The sequence below is a fragment of the Marmota marmota genome, unplaced genomic scaffold (genome assembly GCF_001458135.2).
Source record: "Marmota marmota marmota unplaced genomic scaffold, marMar, whole genome shotgun sequence".
Classification (NCBI taxonomy): domain Eukaryota; kingdom Metazoa; phylum Chordata; class Mammalia; order Rodentia; family Sciuridae; genus Marmota; species Marmota marmota.
In genome coordinates this window covers 4,789,051-4,805,879 of record NW_026000240.1, presented here as the reverse complement: position 1 = coordinate 4,805,879, position 16,829 = coordinate 4,789,051, and the positions used below count along the sequence as shown (strand labels likewise).

General features: G+C 48.4%; 1 protein-coding gene across 13 annotated transcripts in view; it reads right to left on the bottom strand.

Annotated features, from left to right (window-relative positions):
• The window catches only part of Mylk (myosin light chain kinase), a 182,713-nt gene that overhangs the window by 15,560 nt on the left and 150,324 nt on the right, over positions 1-16,829 (bottom strand). For 11 of the 13 annotated variants that reach the window (XM_048794157.1, XM_048794159.1, XM_048794160.1 and 8 more), the window contains 3 exons: positions 11,803-12,020; positions 9,701-9,824; positions 1,925-2,077 (listed from right to left, as the gene is read on the bottom strand). In XM_048794157.1, coding sequence (XP_048650114.1) covers positions 1,925-2,077; positions 9,701-9,824; positions 11,803-12,020 — 495 coding nt within the window. Of the gene's footprint in view, positions 1-1,924; positions 2,078-4,157; positions 4,576-5,760; positions 5,894-9,700; positions 9,825-11,802; positions 12,021-16,829 lie in introns of those variants that run through there. The other 2 variants (XM_048794167.1, XM_048794166.1) reach the window with 2 other exon arrangements.

Below are 16,829 nucleotides of genomic sequence, written 5' to 3'. Positions count from 1 at the left end.
CTTATGGTGGGGTTAAGTGTCAGGTTTTTCCTATTACAGCTCAAAGAGGTATGTCCTACATACAAATTATAAATTATGGAAATCTTAGAACTGCATTGAAACTCAATATAATCTTTCTGAAGGCTCTTGGAATCTAGAAATATATCAGGGCTGTCACTTTAGTTGTAACAGGACTAATAAACCCAAAGAATCAAATACTAACATACTTAGAAAAATGACTAGAAAGAAGTATAGCAGCAGGAGGTAGTGATCTTTAAGTAAAGGGATTATGGATGGTTTAAAATTTCTTCAATTCTTCAAATTCTCTACAATTTATGCATTTTACTATATAGAAGAAAAAAGATTTTTAAAAGTGATGACAGATTTCTGGTTGAAGAACTGCTAAATATAAGAGTTTATGGGAATCTAGCATTTTAAAATATTTGATTAAAATCAGTCTTTGGTAAGACAATGTATAAGCAGAGGAGCCCAACAGCCTGTTACTATATTAATTTAAGGCCAGGTGAGAAAATAAGCTGTATATTGCATGTACCAAATCTTCAATGAATGAAGCTTGGTTGACAAAAGCCATCCTTGGACCAGTCATTAGGAGAGAAGTTTCCACCTGGAGGGTGGGGGATCCCTCACCTTGGAAATGAACCTAACCCACCACAACTTCCCCGCTGTCCTTGGGCCATATTCACTTCTGATACAATGACCATGACAGCCAAAGGCTACAAGCATTGTCAAGGAGTGTAGACGATTGCCTCTGGGGTTGTTGGCCCTGAGATGGCTAAAGAGGACAGAGGGGTGGGTGGATGACAGGAGACCCAGATGCAGCCATCTAACAGAGTCTCTGATATGCTTTAGTAGCAACTGTGCTCTCCTGTCCCAAATAATGTTACTACCAAGGAGAAGCAAACTGCAGCCTCACAGGGTCCACGGGCCAGGCAGACAGGCAGAACCCAGGCTGCAAAGTCACTTGCAAATGCTGAGCCTCCTGCAACCCCTCGAGGCAGCTGCCCCAACCCTCTGGTCCTTCAATATTTAACACTACCCATCTCTGAAGGGTTGCAGCTGCTCCCAAGGCCCAAATCTGACTGGAGCCAGGCCTGCCTCGTCTGGCCATCTATTCACAGAGGGTGAGTGCTGATAGACTGGGGATCCCACCTGACATCCCCAAGGTTCCCAATCCCGGCAGCTCTCCCTGTGCATGCAGAGCTCCCTCACCTTCTTGCTTTAATCTAGCTGATTCTGCTCACAAATGCCGCAGAGCCACAGCCACAGCCACCTGTAGCCTCCTCCCCTTCAGTCTCCCCCACAGCTCCACCTCCAGCTGTCACTGAAATTCCTGGGCCTGACCCTTTCCTTAGAGCTTGGCCATCTGTGTGCCCAGACACAGCAGCCTATCCCCCGACTTCACAACTGCTTTTTGTGCTATTAGGTACTGGGCCACGTTCAGGCAGGCAGTTCTTAAGTAAGTTAGATATGCAAAAAGCACCTCACTGGAATAATCTGGGGGTGTGATAAGGACCCTCCAACAGGTTTTCAGTTGCCTCTGTATCTGCTCTCACAGATATAGGGAGGGTGGATCCCCTGTGAGCCTTGAAGAGGGGCTGAGGTGCCGGCAGGGCTTCATTAGGTTACAGCCACACACAGAACCATTACCCACACAGAACATTACCCTGCAGCCCTCTTTAGCGCTCACCTTTTCCAAAGAACTTTCTGTGCTTCTAGAGATGGAAACAGTGTCTGGCACCAGGACCAGGGGTCTGGGGGACCCTTCCTCTCCCTGCATGCATGCAGGCTGGTCTCCCACTGTGGCTGCCCTCCCCTCCTTAGGGAATAGCAAGACTGGACTGGGGCCAAGGGGTGAGGGAGCCCCACCAAGCCGAAGAGAGCCCCGGGGCTGGGAGGCCAGCAGGACTGAAATCCCAGTCCTTACTTCATGTCTTTCTTCAGCAGGTTGCTGATGAAATCCTTGGCATCATCAGAGATCTCATCGAATGCCTCGTCGTCGAAGTCCCAGGTGGCAGAGGTAACGTTGGCTAAGGTCTCGTTATCGTTGTCACCCATGAAGGGGGAGAGGCCGCTGACCCTGGGCAAGAAAAGGAGGGCAGCAGGGGTGAAGGGCAGGTTGGTGGGGTGGGGGATGCAGCCCCCATGTGAGCACCAGGTGAGGGCTGGCAAAGCCCCCACCCCAAGTTCCTCCGCGCGCCCTTGCACCTGCCTTGTCTTCATCTTCAGGAAGAAACAAGGTGTCCCCCCAAACCATGGGCTTGTGTGGTCCCAGCTGTTCTCAGTGGCTCACTGGTGTCCCCGCCTCTTGACACCACCTGCCTGCCGAGAGGCTGAGGTGGTCTCACCATCTGCCATGTGGCTGAGGTGGCAGGAACGTGGTTTTTAAGGACTTCTACATGGGACACCACAGGCTGATGAGCCCCTCTGCCCTTATCTTCAATTTTCCTCAAAGCCCATGCTGGCACTTTCCCCTCCAGAACCTTCTCTAGGCCCCTTCCTTGGGCTTGGGTCTCCCCCCTTACCATGGCTAGTCTCTGGTGCCCACCATGGCACCCTGCCCCTCCCTTTGAGACCCTCAGCTCTTTCTTTCTCTCTCTCTCCCCTCCCCACCAGCTTTCAGCTCCACAAAGGGGTCCCAGCACAGGTGGCTCATCCAGCAGGAGCCAAATGAACTCGTGGGCTTTGAACCAGCAAGGGGGGTTCAGAACACCGTGGGCATTTACACCACCCTCAAAAGTGTCCCTACAGGTGCCTGGCAGAGGACAGAGCACAGCCTCTTCATTTGCTGGGTGACCTTGGGCAATTCCTCTTATTTCTGTCACCCTTTCTTCTCCTCTAAAATGGAGAGCCACTGCTTAACTATAGGGCCACCATTTCTTCAGCAACAGCAAACATCTACCAAACTTTACCATGTTCCAGGCGTGAACAGAGGAACTCATCAAACCTTAAAACCACCCTAGCACACAGAGAGCTCAGGAACTTTGCTTTACGGAGGAGGCAACTGAGGCACAGAACACGGGTAAATGACCTGCTCAAGGATTCCCAGCTGGTGGGACAGGAACCCAGGTGTGGGTCTCTGGAGGCTGCTGCTAAACTACTGCTGAACTAGCTCTTCTGTGAAATGAAGGAAGCCACTGTGCACACAGTAGCAGCAATCTGTGACCACATATATGGGACCATCCCTCTGGGTCACCCTCCATTGCCTCACCAACCTCTGACGGTAGGAACAACTCATTTACCAGTTGCCCAAGTCACAAAAAAAAAAAAGAAAACTTGGAAGGTTGAGAACCTAAAGCCAAATAGAACAGCTCACTGCCCTGACCTCTCACCTCATCTACATGCCAGCGATGACCCCACCACACTGACTGAGGCCCACTGCACGGGGGTGCCAGCTGCACAGCTGCCTGGAGTCCTGCCCTTAGATGGGCCCCACACTTGGCGTAATGCCCTGCTGCCAGCATCTTGGAATCCTTAATAAGGTTTCAGCAAGTGTCCCTACTTTTTGATTTTGTAAATTATGCAGCTGGTCCCAGCCTGATCCCATCTAAAACCCCATGAGATGCATCTGGGGCTCTCAGGCCATCAATCTCTCAAGTTAGAGCTTTATTAATGTCCCTTCTCCCAAATCCTTATAAGTCCATCACCATAAAAAATAATGCAATCACAGCTTCTGGAGCTGTTTTGGCATGGAAACGGCCTTGGCTTACGAAATACACCCACAGCCAAACACTGAATTTGGTGGAACAAAACCCACCTAGAAGAAAGCTGGCCATGGGAGAAGCCCTCTGGTAACAGATTTTATAAAGCAAGGAAAGCTTTTGCAATGAGAATTATCTCAGCCTAATCAACATATTTGTGTTTTTGAATAATAGACTTTGGTAGTTGATATTTCTTAAGGCAGGACACTGATTTGTTTTATGAAGGCAAAGAGGTGACAGTTCCCACTCCTGTCACATTAGGGAAGGGTGGGAGTTTACCTGAGCCTGTACTTTGCCATGTGATTTCCTTTCCCCTCTCTGGGCCTCAGTCTCCCCTTTTATACACCATGGGGTCTGGGCTAGATCTCCCAGGGGCCTCTCAGCTCCCTGCATCTCTGCCACCCTCCATGGCCTCCGTGAGCCCCATCAAGCAGCAGCATGTCTCTGCCCATCAGTTACCTGCTTCTTCTTGTCTTTATATTTTCTATTTTAAACAAAGAGGGGGAAAGTCTTGCAGCACTCTAAAAGATGGCAGGAAAAGCAAACAAGCCTGCTGTGGAATGCTGAAAGGTCCCCTTCTGCAAGCCTCCTTTCCTAATTAGGAACTGTAATCCTGCGAAGATAGGTCTTAATCTCTGTGCTTTTCACAGGCAGGGAGAGCCTCCTGGCCTCTGGCCTCTGGCCCTCCTCCCTCCTGGCAGCCAGCCATCTGAAATACCCTCTGTGTCCTGTGTCCTGGCTGGTTCTTCGCCTGCTGAGGAACTAGCATTCTCCCTACCAAAGAGCACATCTCTGGAGTAAAACATGGAAAATACAGGTACACAGCAAAGGGACGAAGAGAGTTCGAATTTCCAGTAATGCTATTTTCTGGATGGTTGGATTTTGCTGGATTTTTTTTTTAACTTTCTTTTTTGGGCTTTATTAGAATTTCCATAAGAGATAACATATCTTTTTCTTTAAAAATAAAAACAAAAACCTCACTATTTGTTAAAAATCAACCAATGAACAAATACACTAATGTTAGCATTACAACACAACTCTTTCCCCCTTCCTAGTCGTATTTAGTTTTTAACCAACCTATTTATCTGGTTTTCACAAATGTGACAGGTCTGGGCAAAGTCTCGGGGTGCGTTACTTTTTCCTCACTTCACATCTCAATATGTACAGTCTCCATGTTCATGCTGAACACTGAGGAGTGACAAAAGTCATGTATGCAGGACACTCTAATTTCTCCATTCTTCTGTTTCACAGTACTGGGGGTGGGGGTGTCAAACACAGAGCCTTGGCTCTACTACTGAGTCACATCCCCAGCCCCCCCTTTTAAATTTTATTTTGAGACAGGGTCTCACAAGTGGCCTTGAACTTACGGTTCCCCTGTCTCAGCCTCTTGAGTAACTGGGATTACAGGTGTGTGCAATTGCACTTGGCTACCAACTCTAATTTCTTCATTCTTATTTTCAGTCCAGAACTTCACCGGGGAATTTAGTGCAGGGGCCTATCCTGCTATCAGGGCAGAATCTCAGGAGAGCAGAGGGCACATAAATGCCTCTTGGGCTACACTTTCTCCATGTTGTTTTTCAAGGTGCAGACCAGCAAGGGGACCACATGTCTGCCAGCAGAGCTACTGACTACTGCAGAAGGACTTCCTCTTTACCCCATTTTAACTTTCAGGTACTCTGATGGCAACTTGAGAGGGCTGGGCAGGTCCACAGAGGACCCGAGTCTGGTCTTTTTTAATGGTTGAGGAAGCAGTGGCCTGGCTTTAGTCCTGTTAACCACAACCCAAGTCCCTGGACAGCAAGACCTGAAGGTGGTGGCCAGGTTTGGCAAGGGAGCAGAGAGCCTGGAGGTCATAAAACGTGAATCAACAAGCACATCAAACTGCAGCAGTGGAGAGGGAAGGACAGCCCTGGGTAGGGAAGGCAGAGGCCACCTGCTCCTTCCGAAGAGCCCTGCATCTAGACCCCAGATGCAGGATGTGCCCTGTACTCTGCTTAAGCATGGGACTCCCCCCAGCTGACTGGGCTGCTGTCCCCAGAAGAACTCAAAAACTGCCACTCACCTCTCCTCCCTTCTGGTATTCCCCACTTCCCAACCATACACCAGGATGGGGGCAGCCCCAGCTCTTGACCATGCAGGTACTCCACAAATGAGCTGAAGTGAGCCAGGCGTTGGGGTGCATGCCTGTAATCCTGGTTACTCCAGAGGCAGAGGCAGGAGGATTATGAATTTAAGGCCAGCCTGGACAACTTAATAAAACCCTATCTCAAAGTTTAAACAAAAAACAAACAGGTGGGGGGCTGGGGATGTAGCTCAGAGGTAGCACACTTGCCTAGCTTGTGCAAGATCCTGGATTCAATCACCAGTACTGAAAAAAAAAATTTATAAATTGAAGTGGAAGAATCCATTGTTGAGACAGGAAGATGAGAGGGAGGGGAAAGTGGAGTAGCGATTGCTGCTTCTTCTTCCTAGTGGTGGTGGAGAGGAGGAAGAAATGGAGGAGGGATGAGGCAAAGCACAAAGCAGAATCCCCTCCCTGAGGCAGCAAGAGAACACCAAGTGCTCAGGAAACAGGAAGGGGAGATGGCAGATGGAAGGAGGTTTTAGAAAAGGAGGCGGGTGCATAATTTCTTCCACATGGAAGTGTGGCCTGGCGCTCTCTTCCTGCCAGAAACCAACTGGGTCTTGCTCATTTCAGAAGGCCTCCAGGAGACCTTCAGAACCAGGAGGGAGAAAACCCAGGATTGGAAGTGAGCAGGGGCAGGACTTAACCAGGTTTCTGGGCTGGGTTTATGAAGGGGTGTCATAGTGAAGTCACATCACCCTGGGTGGCCTGAGGCAGCTTTCTGGAGGTGCCCACCAAAGACCTGCTGAATTACAAAGGTGTTATCACTTGGCTACCCGCCTCCTACTTGTCGTCTTTCACTGGCCCCAGAAAGGAAATCAGGAGGGATTCTCTGTTCGAGGTGGAAGCCCCCCAGACAGGGACTGTCGGACAAACGACTTGGCTGGAAACAAGATGAAGCAGGGCAGAGGATGCCATGGAGGCACCAGAGAATCTCTTCTGGGTGCTTCCAGCATGACTCCAGAGTTCTGTATGGCAGAGGCTTACGTCATCTAGCTGGCTCCAACTTTTATTTTTGGTACCATGTGCTCTGCCAAGAGCCCTAGCTCTGGAGGGGAACTCCCAGACCCAGATCAGCATTGAGGGATCAGCTCAGGAGCATCCCAGAGGGCAGTGGCCCCCAGTGGTGGGTGTGGGAGTCAGGGCATTGTGTGGAGCTAAGCCAGGGCTGAGCCAGCACCTCTCCTGGGCTCCACTGGTTTTCTGGACACACATACACATCTATCTCCTCCCTCCTGACATCTCTATGCCAAGCACCTTCAGGTTGGTGCCCCATGCATCAAAATTATCCTTCCCTATTTCTTGGTCTTAGCTCTAAAGGTAATATAGTAAATGGGGTAGCCTAGAACCCAAACCACCATGTCCTTCCACCTAAAATAGTTTTTATTTTAAAATTAAATGCTCTTATGACCTAGTAATTCTATTTCTAGATTATATACCCAAAAGGAATGCATAGATAGACTCACTAAAACATGGAGACTTCTTTTAGACTTCAAATTGGAAACTACTCAAAAGCTCACCAATGCAGAATGGATAAATTAGCTGGATTGTAGTCACAAAAATGGTCTGCAATGGCTATGGGTACAGAGTTAACAGTCTACAACTGCAGATAACAGGAATGAATCTCACCACTGGAGCAAAAGAAGACTGTGTGATTTTATTCACATGAAGCCCAAGAACAGGCAGAACCAATCCACAGCAAGACATGAGGACAGGGGCTGTCTCTGGGGAACAGTAACTGGGAAGGTCCCTGATGGCTGCTGGGCCTGGTGGAGTCTGTCTCCACCTGGGTGAAGCGCAGGGTATGTTCACTGAAAGCTTAATGACTAGTCCAGTCCCTGCTGTCGCTGACCAGTTTGCCTGAGGCTGTCCCCATTTTAGCCCTTAAAGTCCTGTATCCTGGGAAACCATGGGTCCTGTGCAAACTGGGACTCTTGGTCACCAGCCCAGACTGTGGGAAGTGGACAGCCAAGTGGCCTCCATGGCTCCAGTTACCTCAGTGCCAAATGAAAATCAAATTCCTGCCACTTCCCACTTCAGGTTTGCGCAGAGGATGGAACCAACCCCCCGGTGGAAATTGGTGTTCTGGACACACATACACGTCTATCTCCTCCCTCTTGACATAGAGGCCCCCTGCTATGGGACAGGAAAACACTGACACAAGCAGGGAGGCAAAACTCATTAATGGCTGAAGTGGGGCCTGGGCACCCAGCCAAGCCATAGGGCAGCAGGGTCTGAATAGAGTGAGCTGGCCAAGGATGGCTCCTGTAGGACCAGGTGTTTCTCAGGGCTCAGAAACCAAAGCAAGGGCTGAGTATGGTGGTGCGTGCTGTAAATCCTAGCAACTCAGGAGGCTGAGGCAGGAGGATCATGAGTTCAAAGCCAGCCTCAGCAATTTAGCAAGGTCCTAAGCAACCTAGCAAGACCCTGTCCAAAAAAAAAGGCTGGGGATGTGGCTCAGGTTAAATGTCTCTCCGTTCAATCCCCAGTACCAAAACAGAAAAGAAGCCAGAGTGAGCACTGGCCAGACCCAGGGCAGCTCCGGAAGGGGCAGACTGAGCCCAACACTCTCTGCTCTTTACCACAGGAACCAGAAGAAAGGTGGGGCTGAATTTACTCACCAGCGCCATCTCCTGGAGGGCGCTAGTGTGAAGAGAGGAGGGAAATGTAGACTGGCCTGGGATTTCTTCTCCCCTGCTCAGGGGTGGGCTGTTTGTGGGGGAGAAGGCCCAGGGAGAGGAAGAAGGAGACTCCCTGGGTTACAGAAACTGGCAGAGTTTCAACTGAGGGAGGCTGTCCTCACGGTGGAGAGTAAAACAACTCCTGGGCTTACCAAAATCTCTACTGCACCAAACTCACCCCACTCCTACTAAAGCTTTTGTAACAGTGATTCCAAAACCCACGGGGCATCAGAGTCACTGAGACTCTTCTCCTGGGTATTCTTCAAGATCTTCCTTTAGTTTTCTATGAAAAACTTTAATTTTCCTTTGATTTTGACAATAAAAAATAACTTTTAAAGGCATCTTTGGGGAGACCATCTCAAACCTATTGCCCCATGAGTTCAGGGATGCCTCTGAGGCTAAAGACTGCCTGTGGCCTGAGGCTTCAGAAATGAAATCAACGTGATGCACTAAGAGAGCGTGTTCTGGAGCTCCCTTACTCCAGGTGTGTCCTTGGACCAGCACCTTGGGCAACCTGGAAACTACCAGCAGCGTGGAGTCTCAGGTCCCCCAGACCTGAGTCAAAACCTGAAACCTGAGTGAGAACCTAGGTGACTCATACATGTTAAGGGTTGCAAAGCACAGGTCTAGATCGATGGCCTCTCTTTCCCCAGCTTAGTAATCGAAATGGTCATGTTTTCCACCTGACTCCCCAGTTCTAATTACTGTATTGCTTTCTGTTCCTGTTTTCACATTGAAGTACATACTCTGGGGTCACCAGGCTGGTGGTTGAGGTCCTCATCCCAGGAGGATGGGGTGCTGTCCTTGCAAGACAATGAAGATTCCCAGAGATATGCACCTGGGCTCCCTCACTTCTTCGTGGGCCCATCTATACAGGTGATGGTGCCAGCTGCATTCACCCTGCTCCTGACCAAAGGCCCCAGGCTGGCAGCACTTGGGATCATGAAGGACCTGGCATGGGGATCTTGGTGTGTGGTCTACATAGCTCCAGAAGAGTGAAGCAGGCCACTGGTGCTCTGGGAGTCCACGAGCATGGTGGGCCATCAGGAACCAGGAATGGGAACCTGTTGCCCTTTTGCTCTGGGGTGGGCTCCCCATCATGACCTGCCCTGACCCCTCCCTCACAACATTATGGCAGCCTGGGACCCGTCCTGTGGGACTCTCTGACCCCCTCCCCCCACTGCCTTGGGACTCACAGGATATAGCAGATGACCCCGATGCTCCACATGTCAGTGGCATAGCCGATGGGTTCATAGTTGATCACTTCTGGAGCCACAAACTCTGGGGTGCCAAAGAGGACCTTCAGAGACCCTGCATTCTCTGAAATCAAGACAGAAAGGGGTCAATTGCCAGCACATTGTAGAGCCAGGTCAAGGTAGGTATCTGTCTTGTCTGCGTGATGAGCCCCAAACTGGAAGGGACAGACAAGGGCTGGGTGCTTAGATGCTCTCTCCTTAGATAACCATACGAAGGCACCTGGCCTCCTCATTAAACAGGTGCATCAACCCACCAGAGAAGCCAACAAACCACACACTTACCTCAGATGTCCTGAGAGGGATGGGGAGAGTGAGAAGAGGCCACTGAAGCACCCGCCCCTGAGTGGTCCTTCTCTGTGTTATCTCCCATAGGTGGTTCCCCAAGGCAGGGATCATGGCTTATACTCAATAACGTCTACCAATCATTGTGTCTTACGTACTCTGCTACATACTTTGCAAGGATTTTTCTATTTAATATTCTCAACAATCCTGAGAAGTAGGTGTGATGTCCATGCTACTGAGCACGAAACTGAGGCCCACACAGTAAATCAGGTTCAAGACCTCAACCAGATGGTCTATTGCTGAACCAGGTTCCCTCCATCCTTGTCCCTCTGCTCCTCTCCTGTTGCCCCTGTAGCTCCACGTCTCTTCTCTTAGGAGCCCTGGGATGTTCGGTGGCCTCAATCACACATGGTGTCTCTCAGTCTCAAAGGACGGGAGCCTGTTAGTTTTCACAGGGCAGGGGCCTGCTGCCGGAAGCTATCGTCAGCATGTTGAGTTGCAGGCCTTTGCCCCAGGGGCCACATCTGGTCTTGTTCAATTATGCAGGCCCCATGGCAAATGTTCTAAAACAGACAGCACTTAATAGCTGTCACCCAAACCTTCCTGTTATGGTAACCACGTCTATTCTCTGGTCCTTGGTGGATACCACTGTTGCCACAGTACCCCTCCCTCAAGGGAATCTGAACATTGTGTTCCCTGGCTTTGACACTGCCAGCTCCTGAGGCCAGTGCTTCCCTATTCATTTACTTTATTAATGGGTACTTCCCAAAGGCAGGCCGTGTACACTGGCTGCTAATCCCACCCTGTCCCTGTAGCAGGAGAGAGCAGGGAGGTGTGTTGCCTAGTGTCGTCAGGCAAGTCAAGGCCTATCAGGACTTTCCTCCCTCAGCGTCCTCTATAGCAATAACATGGCCTCAACCAGGACTGGACATCCTGGGAGGTTTACCAGATGGTGTTAGCTTGGCCAGTGACTTCCTGATTTCCACAATGTAGTGAAATAAAGGACAGCTTCAAACCAGCCTGGAGCTCCTGTTAACTGGGCAGTGACTGCAATGGGAGAGAGAAGCCTTTTGCTCAGTTACTGAAACATCAAAGACTGCAGAGCAGAGTGGCTGCAGGTGGTTCGTGAGGCAGTCACTGACCAAAACGACTTCAGGATGGGTATGAGGCCCCAACCACTTCTCCCCTTCTCTCCTCCACTTAGGGTACGAATAGCAGAAGGGCTACAGAGCACCTTGGACTGGGCTCCAGTCCTTCCAGCCCCAGCACCTCCCCTGGCTCATGGTGGGATGTGCTGGGCACAGCACCTGCACATCTCCTACTCTGTGAAGCGGGGCTCAAGAAGTCCACCCTACCTACCTCTGGATGAGAATCAATGGGATTTAAAAAATTTTAATTTTTAAAGTAAAAGTACTCTGGAAACTGTGCAGTATATGATGTAGATGTGAGAGGCCGCCATAATCAAAATGAGTTTTGCTGAGTTTTGCTGCTAATGACACCCTTCTCCTCCTTCTCCTCCTCCTCATCAGATAAGTAGCTAACGCCTTGCCAATCGCAGGCACTGCTGCTGTTGCTTTATTTTAGGACCAACCTGTTTGGTCCTTATAATAAGCCTATGAGGTATTGTGTCACACAGTACTAAATGGTTGGGACTGACTTTGAACCTGAGCAGTCTTCATGGTCTCCCACTTTGGCCCTGATAATGGAGCACAAACAGCTGCTTGCTACCACACAGTGGAAGAGAGGTAGTTCAGCCTTACCCAGCCTTCGGGCCAGACCGAAGTCAATGAGCTTGATCTTGGTGCCTGTCTTGTTGACGCACATGATGTTCTCAGGTTTGAGGTCCAGGTGCACGATGCCCTGCTTGTGGATGTACTCCACCCCCTCGGAGATCTGCCGCATGTACTTGATGCACTCGCGCTCTGTCAGCTCAAAGTCCTCATCGATGATACGCTCAAACAGCTCTCCTCCCGAAACACTGTGGGGACAGGAGGTTGGAAGGAGGTTGGAAGGGCACTGTGGTCAGATCTTAGGATTGTGGGGTTGTGCTGGTGGGGTGTCTGGCCCTGGTAGGATGGGGGAGGGGCACTTCCTACAGCTTTATGAGCCCCACTCTTCCATCATGGGAGGGGGGTCAGGGTCTCCTGGTTTTCTGCTTTGAGTGGGGCGCTGCCCTGCCAAGCTGCTGGGGGTCTCAGGGAAGGATCTAAAATCAAGAAAGTACTCAGCCCACACAGTCTCAGGGGTGTGTGTGAATGGAGGAATCTGGATATGATCTCCTTAGCAAAAAGGGTAACCACTGAGCAGTCTCTTTCCCTCATAGGACCACAGATGAACACACAAAAAATTCTCATACCCTTGCTGTGTCTTTTAGTCACAGGGAGCTGAAGTTTAAAAGATAGTTTCCATAAGCATTGGTTATGGAAAAATATTTTTCTGTTAAGGAAGCCTCAGCAAATTTTCTAGAATTAGTTGGCTATAGCCCACTAAACTGACAGGTTTGCATACTCTGGCTAAGCCTAGTATTGGTTTACTTCCTCCAGCCACTAACTATTGTGCCTGGACTCCTTCCTTGTCCACACTGGAAGTGTAATCCTTTGTACCTGGATAGACTCTGGATCCTGGCCATGTCCATTTCATTCTACTCCTGGAACCTACAGCCTGGAGTCCTGTGCTAAAAGCTGTCCTGGGCCTCAGCCAACCAGCATATTGTCCTTAAGTGCAAATGCACAGCCCTGCTAAATACAACCCCAGCTCTTGGGCCACCTTCCTTGCTTACTGCTCAGCAGGTTTAAAGCATGTCCTTGGCAACTTATGCAGCATTCAGATACCAGTACACTCTCTTTCCTACAACAGACTGGGGGTCCACCAGCTGGACAAGGCTGGATAGACTTCCTCCCAGGACTCTGCTCTTACTAGAGTGTCCCTTCTCCTAAGGGGAACATCATGAAGAGATGAAGGACTGACTGAACACCGTCTTTCTACCTTTTACAAACTATGTAAATTTTGGAAAGTTAACCCTCCAAAGCCCTAGGTTCCTTATTTGCTGTACCTCCCTGAATTGTTAGGAATGTTGAAAACTTTGTAAAGTATCTCTCTTGACACATAGGAGGTGCTCAGCACATATTATTGTTTGACAACCTCTGGTGGGCCAGGTGGATCTTGCCACTGACCTCTGTGGGAGAAACAGACAAGGATGCACCAAGCTCATCATGGCCTGTCCACCTCCATCACCATATGATGTTGGGACAGGACTAAGCCAGGAAAGCTTAGTGTATGCAAGTAGCCACTAGGGGGCACTAAAACTGATGCTTAAGAACCAACCCAAGAAGAAGGTTTCTGCACAGCTAGCAGGTGGCGCCCTTGTCCTTAAGCCCTCCATTTCTATTGCTCTCCACCAAGGCTTTGAGACAACCTCTACAATGTTAGGTCTCAGGTGAGTCTTAACACTTCTGTGTCTCAATTTCTTCATTTGTAATCTGAAGATAAAAATATCACCACCCCACAGGATTGCTACCAAGATGGAGTGAGTTAATCCAGGCAAAGTGCTTAGAAGGCTTCCCTGTCTAGAGTTTGTCTATTCCTCCCCTCTAGATAGGGCAGAGGGTAGGAGGGGAAGGGAGGGGGCAGGGGTTAGCAATGATAGTGGAATGTGGTGGACATCATTATCCAAAGTACATGTATGGAGACATGAATTGGTGTGAATATACTTTATATACAAACAGAGATATGAAAAATTGTGCTCTATATGTATAATAAGAATTGTGATGTCGTGTATTCTGCTGTCGTGTATTTAAAAATTAAAATCAATTAAAAAAAAGGCTGCCCTGTACATAGTAAGTGCATGCTGATTATTAATTTTTTATTTTAAAGAATACTTGTGGCTCTCACTAAAAATACAGATTCCCAAGCTTCTTCCCTGGAGATTCTGATTTAGGAAACCTTGGGAAGGATCTGAAAATCTGTACTTTTAAGACATACCCAGTTACTCTACTAGTCAGACAGGTTGGGAAATACTGGCTTACTCCACTACCATCCTGATAGACAGCTGAAATCCACACCCTAGAAGAAATTCCTCTCTATTTCTCTATATGGAAAGCTCTTTCCTTCTGTGGGCATCTGTGCCTGGTCTCAAAGTTGTTTGTCAGCATGTCTGCAAAGGTCTGGCTCACCTCCAGGCCTTGCACCTGGAGGTATCTGGAACAGACAAGATGCCCCAAATGTTTGTTTATACTGTTCTGAGAAAGCAAGCAACCATTATTTTCAGTGCCCTTGGGAATGTCTTGAGGCAATGAGTAGCAGATATCTGAGCCACGGAGATAATTACTGAGGCACTTCTAGAGGTAACTTATTCATTATCAGTTCAAATAGGTTTGCTCCTATTCCAAATAAGGAGGATTAATGGCTCTGAAAGTTTCTCTTCAAGATTCTCTAGACTATGGTGAAAGTATAGGTTTGGTAGAAAGAAGCCACCATCCACAGAGATAGGATAATGCCAAGGGCTAAGACTGTGCCAGAGGAAATGTGTGCTTACTAAATTAATAGTGAGTGAATCAATAAATGAAATACCTATTATCACCAAGGTTGCCTGTCCCAAGGGATCAAATTTATCCTCAAATCTTTAGGCCTTGGCCAGCCCTCATTGGCAGCCAGAAGGGATGATGCTGGCCAGAGACTCTACCCAGGCCCTCTCCTCCTTATCTCATGGCTTCCAGCTGGATGCTCTTTGATCAATTTTGTGCAGTAGCACAAAGGACAGGTTGGCCACCAATGACTCAGCCTAAACCTCACACCCTCTTCAGTGCTCAGGGTCCCACCACCACTTGGAATGTACCAAATATTTCCAAAAGGACAAGCCCAGGCTCCAGGCCATGTCTCAGAGCAGCACTGCTGTAGGATGGGGGCTTGTCCAGTAATTTCAGAAGTTAGAAAGGCAGAAAACACATGTATTCTTCTTTCTCACATATCTGAGACAGCTGAATGGAAGAAATACATTTCTTTTTCTTTTTTTGGCGGGGGTGCAGGGGTACCAGGAATTGAAGTCAGGGGCACTCAACCACTCAAACATTTCTGTATCACCAAGCTTCACTCTTCTCTTGAGTTCGTTTCTCCATCAAGGAAGAATAGCAAATTATACTGTTAAACATCAACCTTTCCCTCTCTGTGGCCCATCTTAGGATGATTAGGCTGGAAGGGAATATGGATGGAGGACATACGTCCTACTCCCCTCTTCTTGGGTCCAGAGCCCCAGCACAGGCAAATGAATCTTCTGGCATCTGTGCATGTAAGACTTGCTCTTGTCCATGGGGGAGGAGTGGGGTGAAGGGATGAAAGCCAGACCAGCTGAGACCTTCTTATGTTTCTCCCTGCTTTTTCCATCCAGCTTGCCAACTCTCAATTCCAAGCTAAGTATGGTATTCTGCCCACTGGTGCTGCCGCCTGGCCTTACCCAGGCTCGGCTGCCTCCTGCCCCCTCTCACGAACTTGCTCAAGGTTTAACTTCTAAAGATAAGACATTTCTACACATGTCCTCATATGCCCACTCTGCCTGGACTAAGCAATTTATTCTAGAACAACTGTGAAAAGTCTCAGCCCCTGGAGTTTTGTAGGGGGTAGGATGAACGAGGTTATAGAAATGGGCTAAATACTTCCTGAGAGTGGGGGGCTGGGGGCGGGGTGGTGTGAGGGTTTGATCAGAAGATACAAGTGAAGATTTTCTCAGAGTCATTTATGATTCCACAGAATTGTAGATTTTTATAGCTAAAATGGGAGGCTTGGGATTAATTATTCAACCCAAATACTTCTTTTCCTGGTAGAATTGAACAATTATAAAATAGAACTTGGGCCAAGCTTCCTGATACTAGGAATCTGTTCCATGAAACCTAGTTCAATGTTAAAATGTTGACATCATACTTTTAAATGGAAAAAAGGCCAGGAGACAGAGGAAATCAATGTATGATACTGATAGTCTCCCCGCCAATCACAGGGCACTGTGTCTTGAAAGCATTGTTCCACTTAATTCACACAGCATTCAGGAGACCATTGTAACAGCCTCTTTTAGGTATAATAAAACTAAGGATTGGCACAGTTGAGTAACTTGTTCAAGGTCAGATAACAAGCAAGAGACAAAGCTGGGATCTGAAGTCAGGTCTACTTGACTCACATCTGCACTCTTAACCACTCTTGCCTGTCCTAAGGAACATGTTAGAAAAGGAGTATATTTAAATGTTGCTGTGATCAGGGGAGAGAAGAGGTGGCTATTATTCCATTCACAGGCCTCATCTTTCCTGGGGAAGAATGCCCAGACACTGAGGAAGCCTTTCCCAAGGACTGAGATCCCCAAAGTTCAGAATGCGTCACGCAAGGACGCTGAAGGCAATTCTATAATGGCTGCAAAAATTTCAAATGTGCAGACCCTTACATCCAGGGCTCCCTCACTTTTGGGAATGTAAGCTACAGATATACAGAGGCATGTGAGGTTATAAACAATGCTTATTTGCAAAAGCAAAAGACTGAAAACTGCCTGACTGCTTATCAAAAGCAGATGGCTTAAAGATGTGTGCTGTGTCTATACAGCAAGATCCCATGAAGCTGTGAGAACGAGGGACCGACTGTCACACTGCATGGGAAAATGCAAAATGTGGGATAGCAAGTGCAGTAAGTTGCTTTGTGTTATTGTGCAGGAAAATAAGAATGTGTGTGTCATATACGTTCATATTTTCATAAAGAAACTTTGGAAGAATACAGACAGAAACCAATAAAATTGTTTACCTCTGGTGGAGGTGGA